The sequence below is a fragment of the Monopterus albus genome, unplaced genomic scaffold (genome assembly GCF_001952655.1).
Source record: "Monopterus albus unplaced genomic scaffold, M_albus_1.0 scaffold19.1, whole genome shotgun sequence".
Classification (NCBI taxonomy): Eukaryota; Metazoa; Chordata; class Actinopteri; order Synbranchiformes; family Synbranchidae; genus Monopterus; species Monopterus albus.
Window position 1 is genome coordinate 339702 of NW_018127899.1, and position 13524 is coordinate 353225.

Here is a 13524-nt window from a genome sequence, read left to right on the forward strand (position 1 = left end):
GAAGGAGTGGCTTTACAACAACTCTGTGACTGTTCTTGAATGGCCCAGCCAGAGCCCTGACTTAAACCCCATTGAGCATCTCTGGAGAGACCTGAAAATGGCTGTCCACCAACATTTACCATCCAACCTGACAGAACTGGAGAGGATCTGCAAGGAGGAATGGCAGAGGATCCCCAAATGCAGGTGTGAAAAACTTGTTGCATCATTCCCAAAAAGACTCATGGCTGTATTAGCTCAAAAGGGTGCTTCTACTAAATACTGAGCAAAGGGTCTGAATATATATGACCATGTGATATTTCAGTTTTTCTTTTTTAATACATCTGCAAAAATGTCAAATTCCGTGTTTTTCTGTCAATATGGGGTGCTGTGTGTACATTAATGACGAAAAAAAATGAACTTAAATGATTTTAGCATATGGCTGCAATATAACAGAGTGAAAAATTTAAGGGGGTCTGAATACTTTCTGTACCCACTGTATCCTGCATATACTTTGGTGCTGCTTGAATCCAACTTCCCCGTTTCTTTCTTAATGTTGCTCCAATTGGATTTTTGACTACTTGAAAGTTTGTTTGTTTTTTCATCTTTAAGAGAAACTGCTATGTTTTGTGTGGTTTTCCTTCAAAGCTAAATACAAATCTCTTTAAATGTACTGTATAGCAATATCTGAACACATTTTAACTAAGATCTTTTTAGGTCAAATGTTGATGCCTGATTATAGAGTTGTTACTCAAGTTTTGACCTCTTCATCCAAAGTAAAGTTACAATGTGTTAGGCAACATCAGAAAGTCAAATAGTCACCCACCAGCTGTGGGAAAGATCTAGCTTTGTTCACCAGCCAGCTGCTAACCTGTCTGCTGGACAGGAACCATAAACAGTGAGCTATCAGAGTTTTTACTTAAAACAGCTGCCTGCTGTTGGAAACAAAGTTAATGCACAATAAGAATTAATCGAAACACTCGAGTTGCATCCAAAACAATACAGTCCAAAGAGCTAAACTGCTCTGATGAGATGTGGCAAATGATAATTCTCTGTTGGTTTGTTACATTTGAATGGCACCTTGCACATTATTCACAGCATCATGATCGACTTTTTGTAAAAATGTACTTGTGCAAGAGGGGCTTACCACAAGTTATTTTCTTTGATAGTGACACCACAAAAAACACAGGATATGTTTTCATTCATTTATTAAACATTTTCTCGCTTTTAAGTGCAATATCAAATATATTTAATTGAAAGCAGACGGGGACACTGAATCAGTTTTCTTGAGACATTAAGTTTACTCAGATGTGATATTTCGGAACCACCCCACAGCTCTGCTCAAACCCCATCCTCTACCTGTGCTCTTCGGTGACGTTGTGGCAGCTTCATCAAACACTGAGGTAGGGCTGAGGGTGGGCGTAGCAGGTGGAGTCAAAGGTACACGGAGCCCCTCGCTGTGCGCGTTCCAGGTGAAGGTGAGACTGGAGGTGGGTGTGGCTTCTGGGGTCATCAGGAGATCGTTTCCATTTTCTTTTCCTTGAGCCCACAGGTTCAGGCCCAGGGGCAGGCTGGTACTTCTGCGCAGTGGCATCTCACTAGGAAAAGCACAGGGTGGTGATGGATTATGCAGAAGGTAGCAAAGTTTCAGGCAGTTATTTTACCGAATCATGGCAATATCAACATGTCAGACTGTTATAACAGACTTTGCTCACATTCATGACCCCGAAATTCATCCAATCACAGACTGTTCGTGAACAATCTACAAACAGGTTAACTTGACCAGTCGGTCTCATTTGTACTTTGAGATAATGCCAAGCAACAGAGCATGTCTGAACCAAAGAAACCATGGTCAACAGACATAATCTTTACATTGGATACCTGTCACTCTCCTCCACACTGTCTTTCCAAGCTTGTTTGTATAGGTTTCCAGCCATACCAGAGAGCCAGCTCATGTCTTTGGACACATCTGGGATCCAATCCACTAGTCTGGAAGGAGCAGGCAAAGTCTTGGAGAGTTAAATTAGCACATGCTGTCTGTGTAGAAAAAGTGCTGTGACCATTTTACAAATCCTACATTCAAATCTCACTTGAGAGAAAGCTGCAGATATTAGTAAAGTCAAGAATAAAAGTTCTCATTGTGAAGAAAAAAAATGTAGTTTTTCTGTTGGTAGCAAATGGTTATTTCTGGTTCTACAGATAAAAACACTTTCATATTACTTGTAAATGATAAATGGAATATGGAAGGAAAAATAGCAGCTTATCTTACATCTGATGAAAAATATTTATTTGCAAATGTCAGAGGAAGGTAGTGGAATACAAAATCCCAGACAAATAAGTACAAACCAAAATAAATAACAAACTTAACTCTGTAGATGTTGCATCATACCATCCCAAAACATAATTTTAAAGACTATTATCACCGAGGTCAAAGAGGATTTGCGAATCATCTGTAGCATTTGTTGTAACCTGTTTATTAATTTAAAGCTGATATAGTAATAAAGAATACAGGTTGGTTCAGTGTACCTCTGTGCCAGAGAGCGGGCCGACTCCACGGGGAGAGTACGAGGGATCTGCAGGTAAGATGACACTTTCTTTGGCAGATACTCGGTCATGTGGGACAACAGACCACCAGAAGGATGTGCCTCTTTACAGGCTTCACACAATACTGACACAAAAAGTAGAACAAACACTGCATTTAGTTTTATTTGCATTAACTTACTGTACTGGCATAGCAGTACATTTATTTGGTTTGAAATCATAGTAGAATTTGAACAGTTTTTTTTTTTTTGGCCTAAAACAACCATGTCAGCCTGCACTTCATTTACCCTTCTTGAGGTTAACTGGGAGGTTCTCTATGAGCTGGGGATCCAGCCAAACGTGCGCTTTCTGATGTAGTTTCTGCTGATTCTGTGGTGTCTTCTCATTAGACTCTTCAGCCACATGCTTCACCAGCTCACAGCAAGCAGGTCTGAGCACACGCATTTCCAAACGTCTTCGTGGACACTCACTGCTGATCAGATCTGGAATGGGACGATTCGAAATCAAGAAGATTTCTGCAATAAGGAGATCTGGACAACTCACAACATTTGGCTGTAGTGACATTTTATCTGGACAGTGCTGTTGTATTAGGAGGACTGAAATCCTTCCTCACCTTCTTTTATAGTATTGCACTATCTTTATTTTTTTTTATCAAATTCCCTTACTGTTGTCTTGCAGGAAGCGGAGAGCATCCATGTATCCATTCTGGCAGATTTGAGCCATTGCCTACAAAATCCAAGAGTACTTGATGAGGATGGAGTGTACATACATCTGCTTAGTCTTCATAATGTTACAGGCCTCCACAGTCCACTGGTTTCACAAGATTTGCCTCCGAGTTTGTATGTGCTGTGTATTCAAGGTCACAATAACCAATTTCAGACTAGCAGAGGACAGGGCACTTTTGTAAATGAGGTCCTTGATCTTAAGAGTGTTCCCCCAATAAACAAATACAATTTCAAAAACCATACCAGCTCCTAGTCAAAAGCTGGTTAAACTGGGGTTTAACAGCAAACTTTGGAAACATGTTTTCAACTCCTCTGAGAAATCTGTTTCCCCCGAACATCTGCTAAACCTTTAATCAGTGTCTAAGCTCAGATACATGAAACACAAACCAAATAGATGACACATTGTCAGGCCTTGTCAGTGTTCACATTATGTTATGTGATGCTGTCTTTTCCCTCCACCATGGTAGGGAATAGAAGGGTGAATACATGCAGCAGTACAGGTGAGACTGGCGGAAAATATGACAAAGTAGAGAATCATACTTGTAGAGTGAGATAACTTCTTTATGATGCTCCAACCTTTTCAGCAGATGTCACTACTAGTCACTAGTGTTCAGCTGTTAGTTAACCGGACTGATAAAAGTGGTTTAGCTGCTGTAACCTGCAGTCATAATCTGCTGTGTCTCACCTCAGGCTGTGGAGGGAAGAAGGTGCTTGTCACTCTGTACATGTTCTCTGAGTTGACCTGGATGCTAACGTTGCTGAAGCGCACCTGATGCAAGTTGGGTGTGCTCACTCGGGGGCAGATGTCACTCTCACCAGCATACGCAGAGAATGTGATTGTGTCTGTCAGGTGACAACGAGGCAGGTTGTCACTGATGGCACCATCCACACAGTGCTGCACAGGAGGGTGTAACCAGAAGTTAAAACCTGAAATGAATTCATACTGTGATATGCCATATGCTCTCACATATTCAAACCAATGAACACTGTCCAAAATAATACTGTACAGATTGTTCATGAAGATGTAATGATTAATAAATAATGCAATGACCAATCAATCTGACAGGCTGATCTTGAGAAAGTGTGAAGTCTGAAGCGAGTGAAAGTTACAATGTGTGGTTTAAAATAAACAGGATATATCATGTCAGTCTAAGTATGTGCATACATGCCCAAACCATGTCATGTTTACCCAAATTTGACTTTTGAGGGCAGTTTAAACATTTTGGTCATGCACTGGGAGCAAGACAAGTTGCCACAATACAGAGGTTGTGGGTAAGAAACAGATGCTGCAAATCTGAATGTGCAAAACAGTCAATAACAATATCTTGCTTTAATTTAGTTTTAACTTAAGCACAGCCAAACTGCATTTAATATCGGCATGGTGTACTAGACCTAAACACAGTTCCCAAATGAGCTGATTGCCCAACAAGTGATAAATGATGTTGAGCTGTAAGCTTCCTAGCTTTTGAGAAAACTTTCCATGTCAGAGATGTCAGTGTGTAGGTTGGCTTTAGTACTTACCACTCCACGATAGGTGGGTGGAATAACACCACAGTAGAATGGAACAAAGCAGCTGCATAAAAGGGCCTGGAAAAGCCAGATAGTACTGTGCATCAATTAAAGAAACACCCTCCCTCTGCAGACAAATACAGTTTATTTTATTTTGACGGGCTAAGAAAGGTTTTAAAACTTTATTTCCAGGGATAAGGGCTTCATGATCAAAACAGCATACAGTATATGATTAGATTGGTTACATCAGCTATAAAATAGCTGTGACCCTCGGTTTTAACTCCTCACCGTAGCTGAATCATTCTTTCAGTTCTGGTCAAGGAGGGTAGGTCAGATTTTCAAGAAATTCCTCCCATTACAACCCCGGCCTCCATTTGACAACCTGTCTTCCTTATCAGGTTCTTACATTTTACAGTGTTGGTAATTAAGATACTGAAGTGTTTCTTAACTTTAATGCTGGCTAGCTGGGTAAAAGGTCATCTTAGCTTCCAAACTCTAAGACATACCTGGATGAGCTCCTCTCTGCTGTCAAACTCTGACACTAGCATGTTCTTCCCATCACGCACTCTGGTCAGGGACACACACAGCTTCCCGGAGACCCTAATATGTGCATCTTTTGGAAGGTTCTTCAGCAGAGAGTCTTGTACAAGCTGCAGCAGGTTGTACGCTGGATGCAGGGGCCCTAGTCTGCGCTTCCTGGCCTCTTTAGCCATGAACATCAGGTCAGCACAATATTTTTCTGCACAGAGGAACACAGTAATTAAATACTGATGGAAACATTGAACTGCAATTCTATATGTACAGTCACATGCATAGTAAACAGGAAATGTATTCTGTATTATGAGTTTCAAGTCAAGTTAGAGCTAAAAACTAGAGAAGACAGGCCGGTGGACTATGGAATGAACTGCCTCAGGAGACCAGACAGCTGTTTTGTTTCATGCTTTTACTGTTTTAGACAGTCATGTTTTCATCTCACTTACTTCTCCTTTTAATGTGTATCAGGCTGGTGGATACACAACATCTTATATTAAGTAGTTGCATTTACTTTCCAATAGGGATGGGACAATTTATCAAAATTCAATATATCGCGTTATAAAAACATCACAATATGCATCAGTTTGTCTAGCGATATACTATATCGAGTGGTCTCCATACATCAGCGACTTCATGTTTTTGGTTGTTCTTTATATAAACAAATCGGTGCTAGAAAAGGGGGAAAAGAGGAATAAAGTACAAGTAACTAGTCATACACTATTGTCATTGAATTTTTAACTGTATCGTGACTGAATCGAACAACACACCAAATCGTACATCGAATCATATGGAGAAAAAGCCACATCACCCCGTCCCTACTTTCCAGTGCTGCTTGGTGCATTGGAACTATGCCGAAGTATATAGGCTAATTACATTTTGTGGATTAAATAACACCTTGAATATCGTTCCATTCACCTAATCCGTTAAGTTGCCAACAAAGAGTTCAAATGTCAGGTTTTTTAAAAATGAAGTTTAGTCACAGGACACCCAACTTACCAAGGGGAATTCCAAGAGTAAGAACAGCAGCTATCAAAGCCCCTGCAGAAGAGCCACAGATTTTTGAGGCGTCTTGTATGAAGCGAGGGAACCACTCGAGGATGCAGCTGGTGGTACCGACATAATAAATGCTCATAAAACCGCAGCCTGCAAAGGAGATGCTCCATTTTTTCTCCAGGTCAAACATCTTCTCAGGTGTAGAGGCCAGGTATAAATGTCAGCTCTTTGAAATTAAATATTAAAATGATCGGGAATGGAGACCAGCTAACATGACCTACAAACAGCACTGAGAGATAAGAAACCATAAAATAGCCCAAAGGTTCAGCAAGTGATGTTGTTCTTCTTCTGTTGTCTAATGACGGTTGGCAAACAACTTTAGATGTATTACCGCCAACTTCTAGACTTGAATGTGGAAAGTGGTCTCATCCACCCTATCATGATCGACTTCTAGACATGAATGTGGAAAGTGGTCTCATCCACCCCTCCATTATCCATCCTGCTTATCCTGAAGAGGGTTGCGGGGGGCTGGATTCAATCCCAGCTGACACTAAGCGAGAAGCTGGACACACTCTGGACAGGTCGATGTGGTCTCATTAGGAGCCATTTTCATATTGGTTGCAAAAGATCAGTGACCGCAGTTATCCAGTTGCGACCTGCAATTAACTTAAGAAAAGAAGCGTGCCAGCATCCAGCCCAGCAGGTGGCGGTAATGCGCCTTAGGTTGGCTTGCAAACCGCCAATAAACACTATAAGCAGTGTTGCCAACTTGGCGACTTTCTCGCTAAATCTGACGACTTTCCAAATCCTCTTGGCGACTTTTTGTCAAAAGCGACTAGCGAGAAATCTAGGGACTTTTTCTGGTGTTTTGGAGACGTGAAAGCACGTATCACTCTGCGTTCACACTGCAGGCTGAAGTGGCTCAAATCCAATCTTTTTGCCCAAATGTGACCCATATCCGATTTCCTTATGACAGTGTGAACAGCACAAATCCGATTTTTTCAAATCTGGCCCAGACCACTTTCATATGTGGTCCTAAATCGGATACATATCCGATGTTTTGCAATGCGACTTCAGTCTGAACGGCCACGTCGCATTTCATGCGATTTTTATGTCATTGAAATGCGACACATGTCACAATTCTGCGCTGGAGGAGGCGAGGCCATAAGCAATATTTGTGCTGTCCTTCTTCTTGATATTCTTCTTATTATTATTATTTCGATTGCACATTAACTGGTACATCGCTACGCACATGCTATCACGAGCCGCATCCATTTTTATTTTCGCAAACACGTCCTCTTCAGCGCATGCGGGTCACCTCAGGGCCATATACCGTTCACACATGAGACAGATGGCAGTCGCATTTAAATGACAGTGTGAACAACAGCGCAAAAGAAAAATCCGATCTGAGCATTAAGACCTGCAGTGTGAACGTAGTCCTCAACGAGCAGCGGGTGCTGCTGTGAGACCCTCCTCAGTCCCAAAGCACTCACAGTAGCCTTGTGCAGCAACAGCAACGACGACAGCGCAACTGTTAGGTCACTTTATGACAGCCTGTGCTTGTTATATATTTCAACCTGGTGGCTTTTAAAATGAGTATCCCAGTAGTAGACTTTGGTGCATACAGCCTGAGTGAGAAAGATGTTACTGATGAGCAGCTGCACAACTTGAGTAACGAGCTGAAAGCAGCTTTTACAGAAGTTGGTTTTGTTTTTCTGAAGAACACTGGGATAACTCAGGACGAGGTGAGGGGGCAAGCAAACAATGCAATGTAGCGTTTAATTTGTTGGAGATGCTTAAATTGGAATGCATGTTTTTCTCCTGGTGTGTGTTGGGGTAGGTGGCCCGTGTTATGGACATATCCAAGAAATTCTTCATGCAGCCAGATGAACTGAAACAACCATTCAGCAGCAAGAGCTTTGCACACAATCCAAACCATGGCTGGGTCGCGAGAGGTAGGATTCAGAAGGTGAAAACATGACTTCTAAAGTTTACTGGTTTTAAATTCAGGTAACTGCTTTTTTAGGTTGAATCCACGTCGACCCAGAGACCTAAAGGAGGCATTTCACATAACTTCACTTCACCCTGACATGGTAATGCTTCACTCTGTACACCTTGTAATGATTTGATTTGATTTTTGATTTGATTTATTCTTTCAAGCATATAAAACAGTTGATATAACAACACACATTTTTACACACAATCCAATATCAATTTGCTTATACCTAGTACATGCTTGAATGGAGTAGGAAGAAGTCAGACTTATCTATGTCACTATCAACACTTTATAGGCAGGCTAATAAAGAGTCCACCCATCCATTATCTATACCACTTATTTCTGAATAGGGCCGTGGGGGTTAGGGTTAGGGCTAGTCTCACAAACAAAAATGTTTGTTTTCCTTATGTTTATTTTAAAAGAAGTACCAGCAAATATACTTACAATTTAAAAAAAAAAAAAAACCTAACCTCAATATCAGATTCAAAATCTACAGTGGTGTTTTCATCTACTGTAGAAATGGCCATCATCAGATGCCCTGACGGGGTTCCAGGAGATCCATACGTCTTTCTTCCAGCACTGTAAAGACCTGAGTCTGCGGGTGCTGAGGGTGATGTCCCACAGTCTGGGTCTGGACCCCGAAGTGTTCCTGAGTGCACACCATTTAATAGGAAGTATGTACAGATCACAATGCTCATTGCTTTCACTGTGGTGTGTGGTTTCAGGCTAAAAACAACAGTTTGGGTTAAAGGTTCAGGTGAGGTGATCTGTGGAAACAGTATGGATGATGCTTTATTTATCTGCACAGGCTCTGAGCATGTGTGTACAGCATCCTCTTCACATTTACAAAATAGTGTTCTGCTTAGTCACTAAAGGAGGTTGTATTAAGCAGAGGCACATTGGTGGTGGTTAGAAAAGAAGTGTAGTGTTACTCGGTCGGGTCCCCTACACACATTCTCCCGGCTAGTCTAGTGATTCAGACCTCCCTTGTTCAAGGTTAGCCTCATTAACCCTCTGCAGCCTCCCAGTATAGGACTAACTGTTAAACCCAGTGGTTGTGACAAGGCTGTTGTTTCTCCTGTAGCTGAGGAAAACGGCACAGCTCTGCGGTCCCTCTACTACCAACCGGTGAAAAATGAAGAAGTGAAGGAAGGTCAGTTGCGATGTGGAGAGCATTCAGACTATGGCACCATCACACTGTTGTTCCAAAACGCTGAAGGTCTGCAGGTAACACCACTGACATCACCACCTCTCTGAATCCAAGCAGAGAGAGACATTTAATTTACACATGGAACAATAGATTGGGGAATTGTAGCTATGTTGTGCTTCTGTCCACCACTTTTTCCCACCAGCCTGTTTCCCTGTTTGTGCTGCTTCTGCAAGTCTTTGTCAAATTATCTTTAATTATACAACGCAGGCTTCACTGATTATTGCTTACCTGTCCTTTGTTTTTAAAGTCAGTGTTTCTAAAGTGAACATTTGACAGATTTTTGCCAGTATTAGAAACAATCTCAGGCATGTAATCCCCCTGACACTTGTTAACCTTCAGGTCCGTAGTCGTTCTGGTGAATTCATCTCTGTTCCCAGCATCCCCGGGCTGGTCCTCCTCAACATCGCTGACCTGTTGCAGCGCTGGACCAGTGATCAGTTCATCTCTGTGGTGAGTTCAAAGGGAATTTTGCAGATTTAAGATGCATCTATAAGCAGAATTGGTTGGTCTTAAGTATTTTTTTGTTTGTTTTGTTCATGACAACAAAATGACAAAAGTGCAAGAGGCTAAACTTTTAATCTTGTGTTCAAATCTTATTTAGAAAATTTCAGCACAGGGACTACCTAGATAAAAAATAAATAAATAAATACATCGCACTTTACTGAATGATTTGTTGGTAATGGGTGGTAAAGAGAGTAGTTGCACAACTCTTACAGCATACAAAACAAGAGACTGATATTTTACCCACATTGACTGAAAAAAATCCCAAACTGCCACAGTAAAACTTTCATACTGTGAGTTATCTCGATTTTTAACCCTTATTTTAGCCTCCCTGCAGCAGATATGTGTACTGCCTGTAGTGTGTTAAACTGATTAAATAATTGAATATTTAAATTTTACCACATAAAAATACTATTGCAAGAAATTTTACTTTGCACAATTCTCAACCCAACAAGTTTAGAACATTATATATTATTGCAAGAAATTTTACTTTGCATACATCTCAACCCAACAAGTTTAGAACATTATCGGTGATGCCATGGGATATATAAAAATGCCATTAGGTATAAACTGACCATCAGTACAACATCTGGAATTTGTGAAAAAATGAAACCTTGTTATTGCGGTTATCCCATGTTCCTCAGATACACAGAGTTTTGCTGCCGCCTGCTGGCGACTCTGGCGCACGTCAGTCCGTGGCTTTCTTCGTCCATCCGGATCACGAGGCTGTGATCACCTGCTGCGACGGCTCTGACAAATATCCTCCTGTCACAGCAGGCGCCTACCTCAAAGAACGCTTAAAGTACTCGTATGGAGAAAGCTGAATTTCTATCCATGAATTCTGTCACACGCAGCTGGTGATTATATACACGCTGTCCTTCCGTCAGCAAATTGACTAATGAAAGTGTTTTATCATGTTGTGGGATCTATCAAAATACTGAATGTCACCTTAGATTCCACATAAATCTTAGTTTTTATATGATTGTGGGTTTTATATCATTGTATATCATCTGTGAGCAAATGTGTTATGTAAAAAGAGACATAACCCTTAAACTTGCAAGCTCATTCACTTTATAGTCCACATTCAAACAGTATCATGAATTTGTTACACAGGATGCTGGGTGGTGATTTTTTTTGAAAGGAATAATAAAAATTTAATTAGACTGAGGTCCACAGAGGTTGCTTTTTAAAAGGGATGTAAATAAATAAATAACAGACTTATTATATATTAGTTCCTCAAAAGTATACTTTTAAATTTTTGTGTCTTTATCTCTTAACAGTTTTTGACAGATGAGGCCAAATTCAGCATGCAGCAGTTTAATCTGCAGTGATGTACAAAATAAATTATTCTATCACACATACGAGCACTGACACACAAACACACTGTGCACATTAGAATTCAGCAAACCGTCATTAACACCAGCAGTTATATTAAACTAAAATATTTAAACATTTATATAATTACATCTGTAAACTAAATATGTTTTTCAATCATCTGGTCTAAATGAGACAACAGCTAGAGAATACACGTGGATGTGTGTTTTATGTAGTGTTGCTGCAAGCTCTCTGAACCATTCAAAAAAAAAAAAAACATCCAGGAAAAATGATAGTGAAGAGAAGTGTGTGGATCTGTCACAGTTTGGAGTCCTCTTAAAAACAAAACAGTTATAAGGCAATGGAGGACAAAATAAGTTTAAATATTGAATGATACATTATTATATCTATTCAGTATCACATTTAAAATGACACCTTAATCCAAATGTAAAAATGAACATTGTGAAATGTAAGTTTAGGCCTTATTTAAAAAACAAAAAAAAAGCAAATGACTTTTTGGAGCCGTAATTTTAACTCTTACAAGAAACTGTACTGATGTTACCACACAGTTTCCAGATGGGACCATTTCATTCATTGATTTTTTTCTTTTCTCTCTTCACCTGAAGAATACATAATTTTCAAAGTAGCTCTGTTTTTTCTGAGTCAGTGAATTCCAGTGAACACTAAACAAAACATTCACTATCGGGCCAGAAGTTTCTCCTCATTTCATCCTAAAGCATTTCCCATGCAGAACAGAGTCTGTGTTGTGATAAAGGGTCAATTTTCCTCACAGAAAATTGGAGCAGCTTCCCGTTTCAAGTTGGGTTATACAGCCGACCTGGCCAGAAAGGTGAAGGACAGGATGCGCTGAAATCAGATTTTCTTATGAGCTCCTAATGCTTAGACATATTTTTATCAAGCAGTGTTTTGGAGATCCTGGACCAAAACCAGAACATCGGAATGATTATAAGGTAACACACTGGCATTCACACAGCACACAGAGAGGTGAGGCCTGCTAAGAGTGTACTGGCACTGGGACATCCTGCTGCTGGTGACTAGGGGGCATCGGCTGACGGTTCCCTGGTACAACTGGTGCTGGTTCGCCTTCAGCTATAGGAGCTCCCTGCTCTGTAACAGAGTCATGTTGACACAAGTAGATTGTATTCACATGATCAGAAAGTTCATGATGAAAGGTTAAAGCATTCAGGATGGAGGAGCGGGTTTCCTGATTCAAAAAGACAATAAGGACAATATCCTCATGGCCCTCAAGTTTTTTTTTTTTTTTCTTTTTCAGATACAATCGCTGAAGGAGTTCTGCACAACTCTGTCTTTAAAAAGAGCACTCCCATGATTTTACCAATAAAATTCACAATTTGCTTGTGGCAAGGAGCACTGCTTGGCTGTTTTATAATGGTTTCTGTGGCTCTGAGGGGAGGTTTCCAAAACACAGAGTTGTGGCATTTGTACGTTCTAGCATTTTTGGAGCTTAACTCGTACTAGGCAGTGGCACTACAAAATAATGTATTGTAGTCATTGCTGCTTTGATTATGACCATTCTTTTTTTAATGTCCTCCAACTTTATGAAAGTCCAATACTAAATATAACTATGTGTATTACTGTAAAAGACATTTAAAAAACAATCATTGAAATGTGATACTTACGTTTGGCCTCAGCTTTTGAGCTTTGGGCTTTTAACTGTTCCATTTCTTCTACTGCCTGATAAAAGAAAGAACAACATAAAGTGTCCATCGCCCGACATCCTGTGTAATGAATTCATGATAGTGTTTGAATGTGGACTACAAACTGAATGAGCATTAATGTTAGTGTCACAAAATAAGTGGGGACCTCTTCTCAGTGTAGTAAAGGGTGCCATAGTATGAGGGGCTGTATAAGACATTATGTATTCTTGACGTTTCACACACATACATTTTCACTCTCACATGCATATATTCTCCTCACACATACACATATTCTACTTGCACATACACAGACATATTCTTCTTTTACATACATGTATTTTCACTCTCACATACATATATTCTCCTCACACATACATATATTCTACTCACACACATACAAATATTCTACTTGCACATACACACACATATTCTTCTTTTACATACATGTATTTTCACTCTCACATACTTATATTTTCACTCAGAAATACACATATATTTAACACAAGGTATACTGTTACACAGGAAGTTCTTCCTCTTAACAGGAAG

The 13524-nt window shown here is 40.2% G+C and overlaps 3 protein-coding genes across 11 annotated transcripts in view; 1 reads left to right on the forward strand and 2 right to left on the reverse strand.

Moving 5' to 3' along the window:
- Positions 1-1169: 1169 nt before the first annotated feature.
- Positions 1170-7821, reverse strand: LOC109956420 (patatin-like phospholipase domain-containing protein 3). 8 transcript variants are annotated; one of them, XM_020593518.1, is made up of 11 exons: positions 6741-7211; positions 6670-6690; positions 6282-6388; positions 5258-5490; positions 4764-4829; positions 3928-4137; positions 3183-3243; positions 2805-2999; positions 2503-2644; positions 1858-1965; positions 1170-1574 (listed from the first exon to the last, which is right to left on the reverse strand). In XM_020593518.1, exons 1-11 carry the CDS (start codon positions 6767-6769, stop codon positions 1277-1279), a joined length of 1470 nt encoding a protein of 489 aa, XP_020449174.1. In that variant the 5' UTR covers positions 6770-7211; the 3' UTR covers positions 1170-1276. The 8 variants fall into 8 exon arrangements, with proteins under 8 accessions (XP_020449174.1, XP_020449173.1, XP_020449176.1 ...); XM_020593517.1 differs by lacking the exons at positions 6670-6690; positions 6741-7211 and adding an exon at positions 7772-7821 and having other exon boundaries at positions 6282-6504; XM_020593520.1 differs by lacking the exons at positions 6670-6690; positions 6741-7211 and adding an exon at positions 7772-7796 and having other exon boundaries at positions 6282-6428.
- A 487-nt stretch (positions 7822-8308) lies between these two features.
- On the forward strand, positions 8309-10940 carry LOC109956422 (UPF0676 protein C1494.01; the record flags this gene model as incomplete). Its single annotated transcript, XM_020593526.1, has 5 exons — positions 8309-8371; positions 8792-8948; positions 9359-9501; positions 9824-9934; positions 10630-10940. Coding segments are annotated over 5 exons (654 nt in total), but the record flags the coding sequence as incomplete, so codon positions are not given.
- A 92-nt stretch (positions 10941-11032) lies between these two features.
- LOC109956421 (nucleobindin-2) overlaps positions 11033-13524 on the reverse strand; it is a 9267-nt gene continuing 6775 nt past the window's right edge. The window contains exons 12-13 of one of the 2 annotated variants that reach the window (XM_020593524.1): positions 12961-13015; positions 11033-12427 (exon numbers count right to left, since the gene is read on the reverse strand). In XM_020593524.1, coding sequence (XP_020449180.1) covers positions 12315-12427; positions 12961-13015 — 168 coding nt within the window. In that variant the 3' untranslated portion in view covers positions 11033-12314. The remainder of the gene's footprint in view (positions 12428-12960; positions 13016-13524) is intronic. The other variant, XM_020593525.1, reaches the window with a different exon arrangement.

Coding starts and splice junctions, on each gene's coding strand:
- LOC109956420 (XM_020593517.1), bottom strand. CDS start 6,468: ATGTTTGACCTGGAGAAAAAATGGAGCATCTCCTTTGCAGGCTGCGGT. Junction 4,138..4,763: donor CACCCACCTATCGTGGAGTG/GTAAGTACTAAA, acceptor CCTCCTGTGCAG/CACTGTGTGGATGGTGCCAT. Junction 3,000..3,182: donor CCGCTTCCTGCAAGACAACA/GTAAGGGAATTT, acceptor GTCCCATTCCAG/ATCTGATCAGCAGTGAGTGT.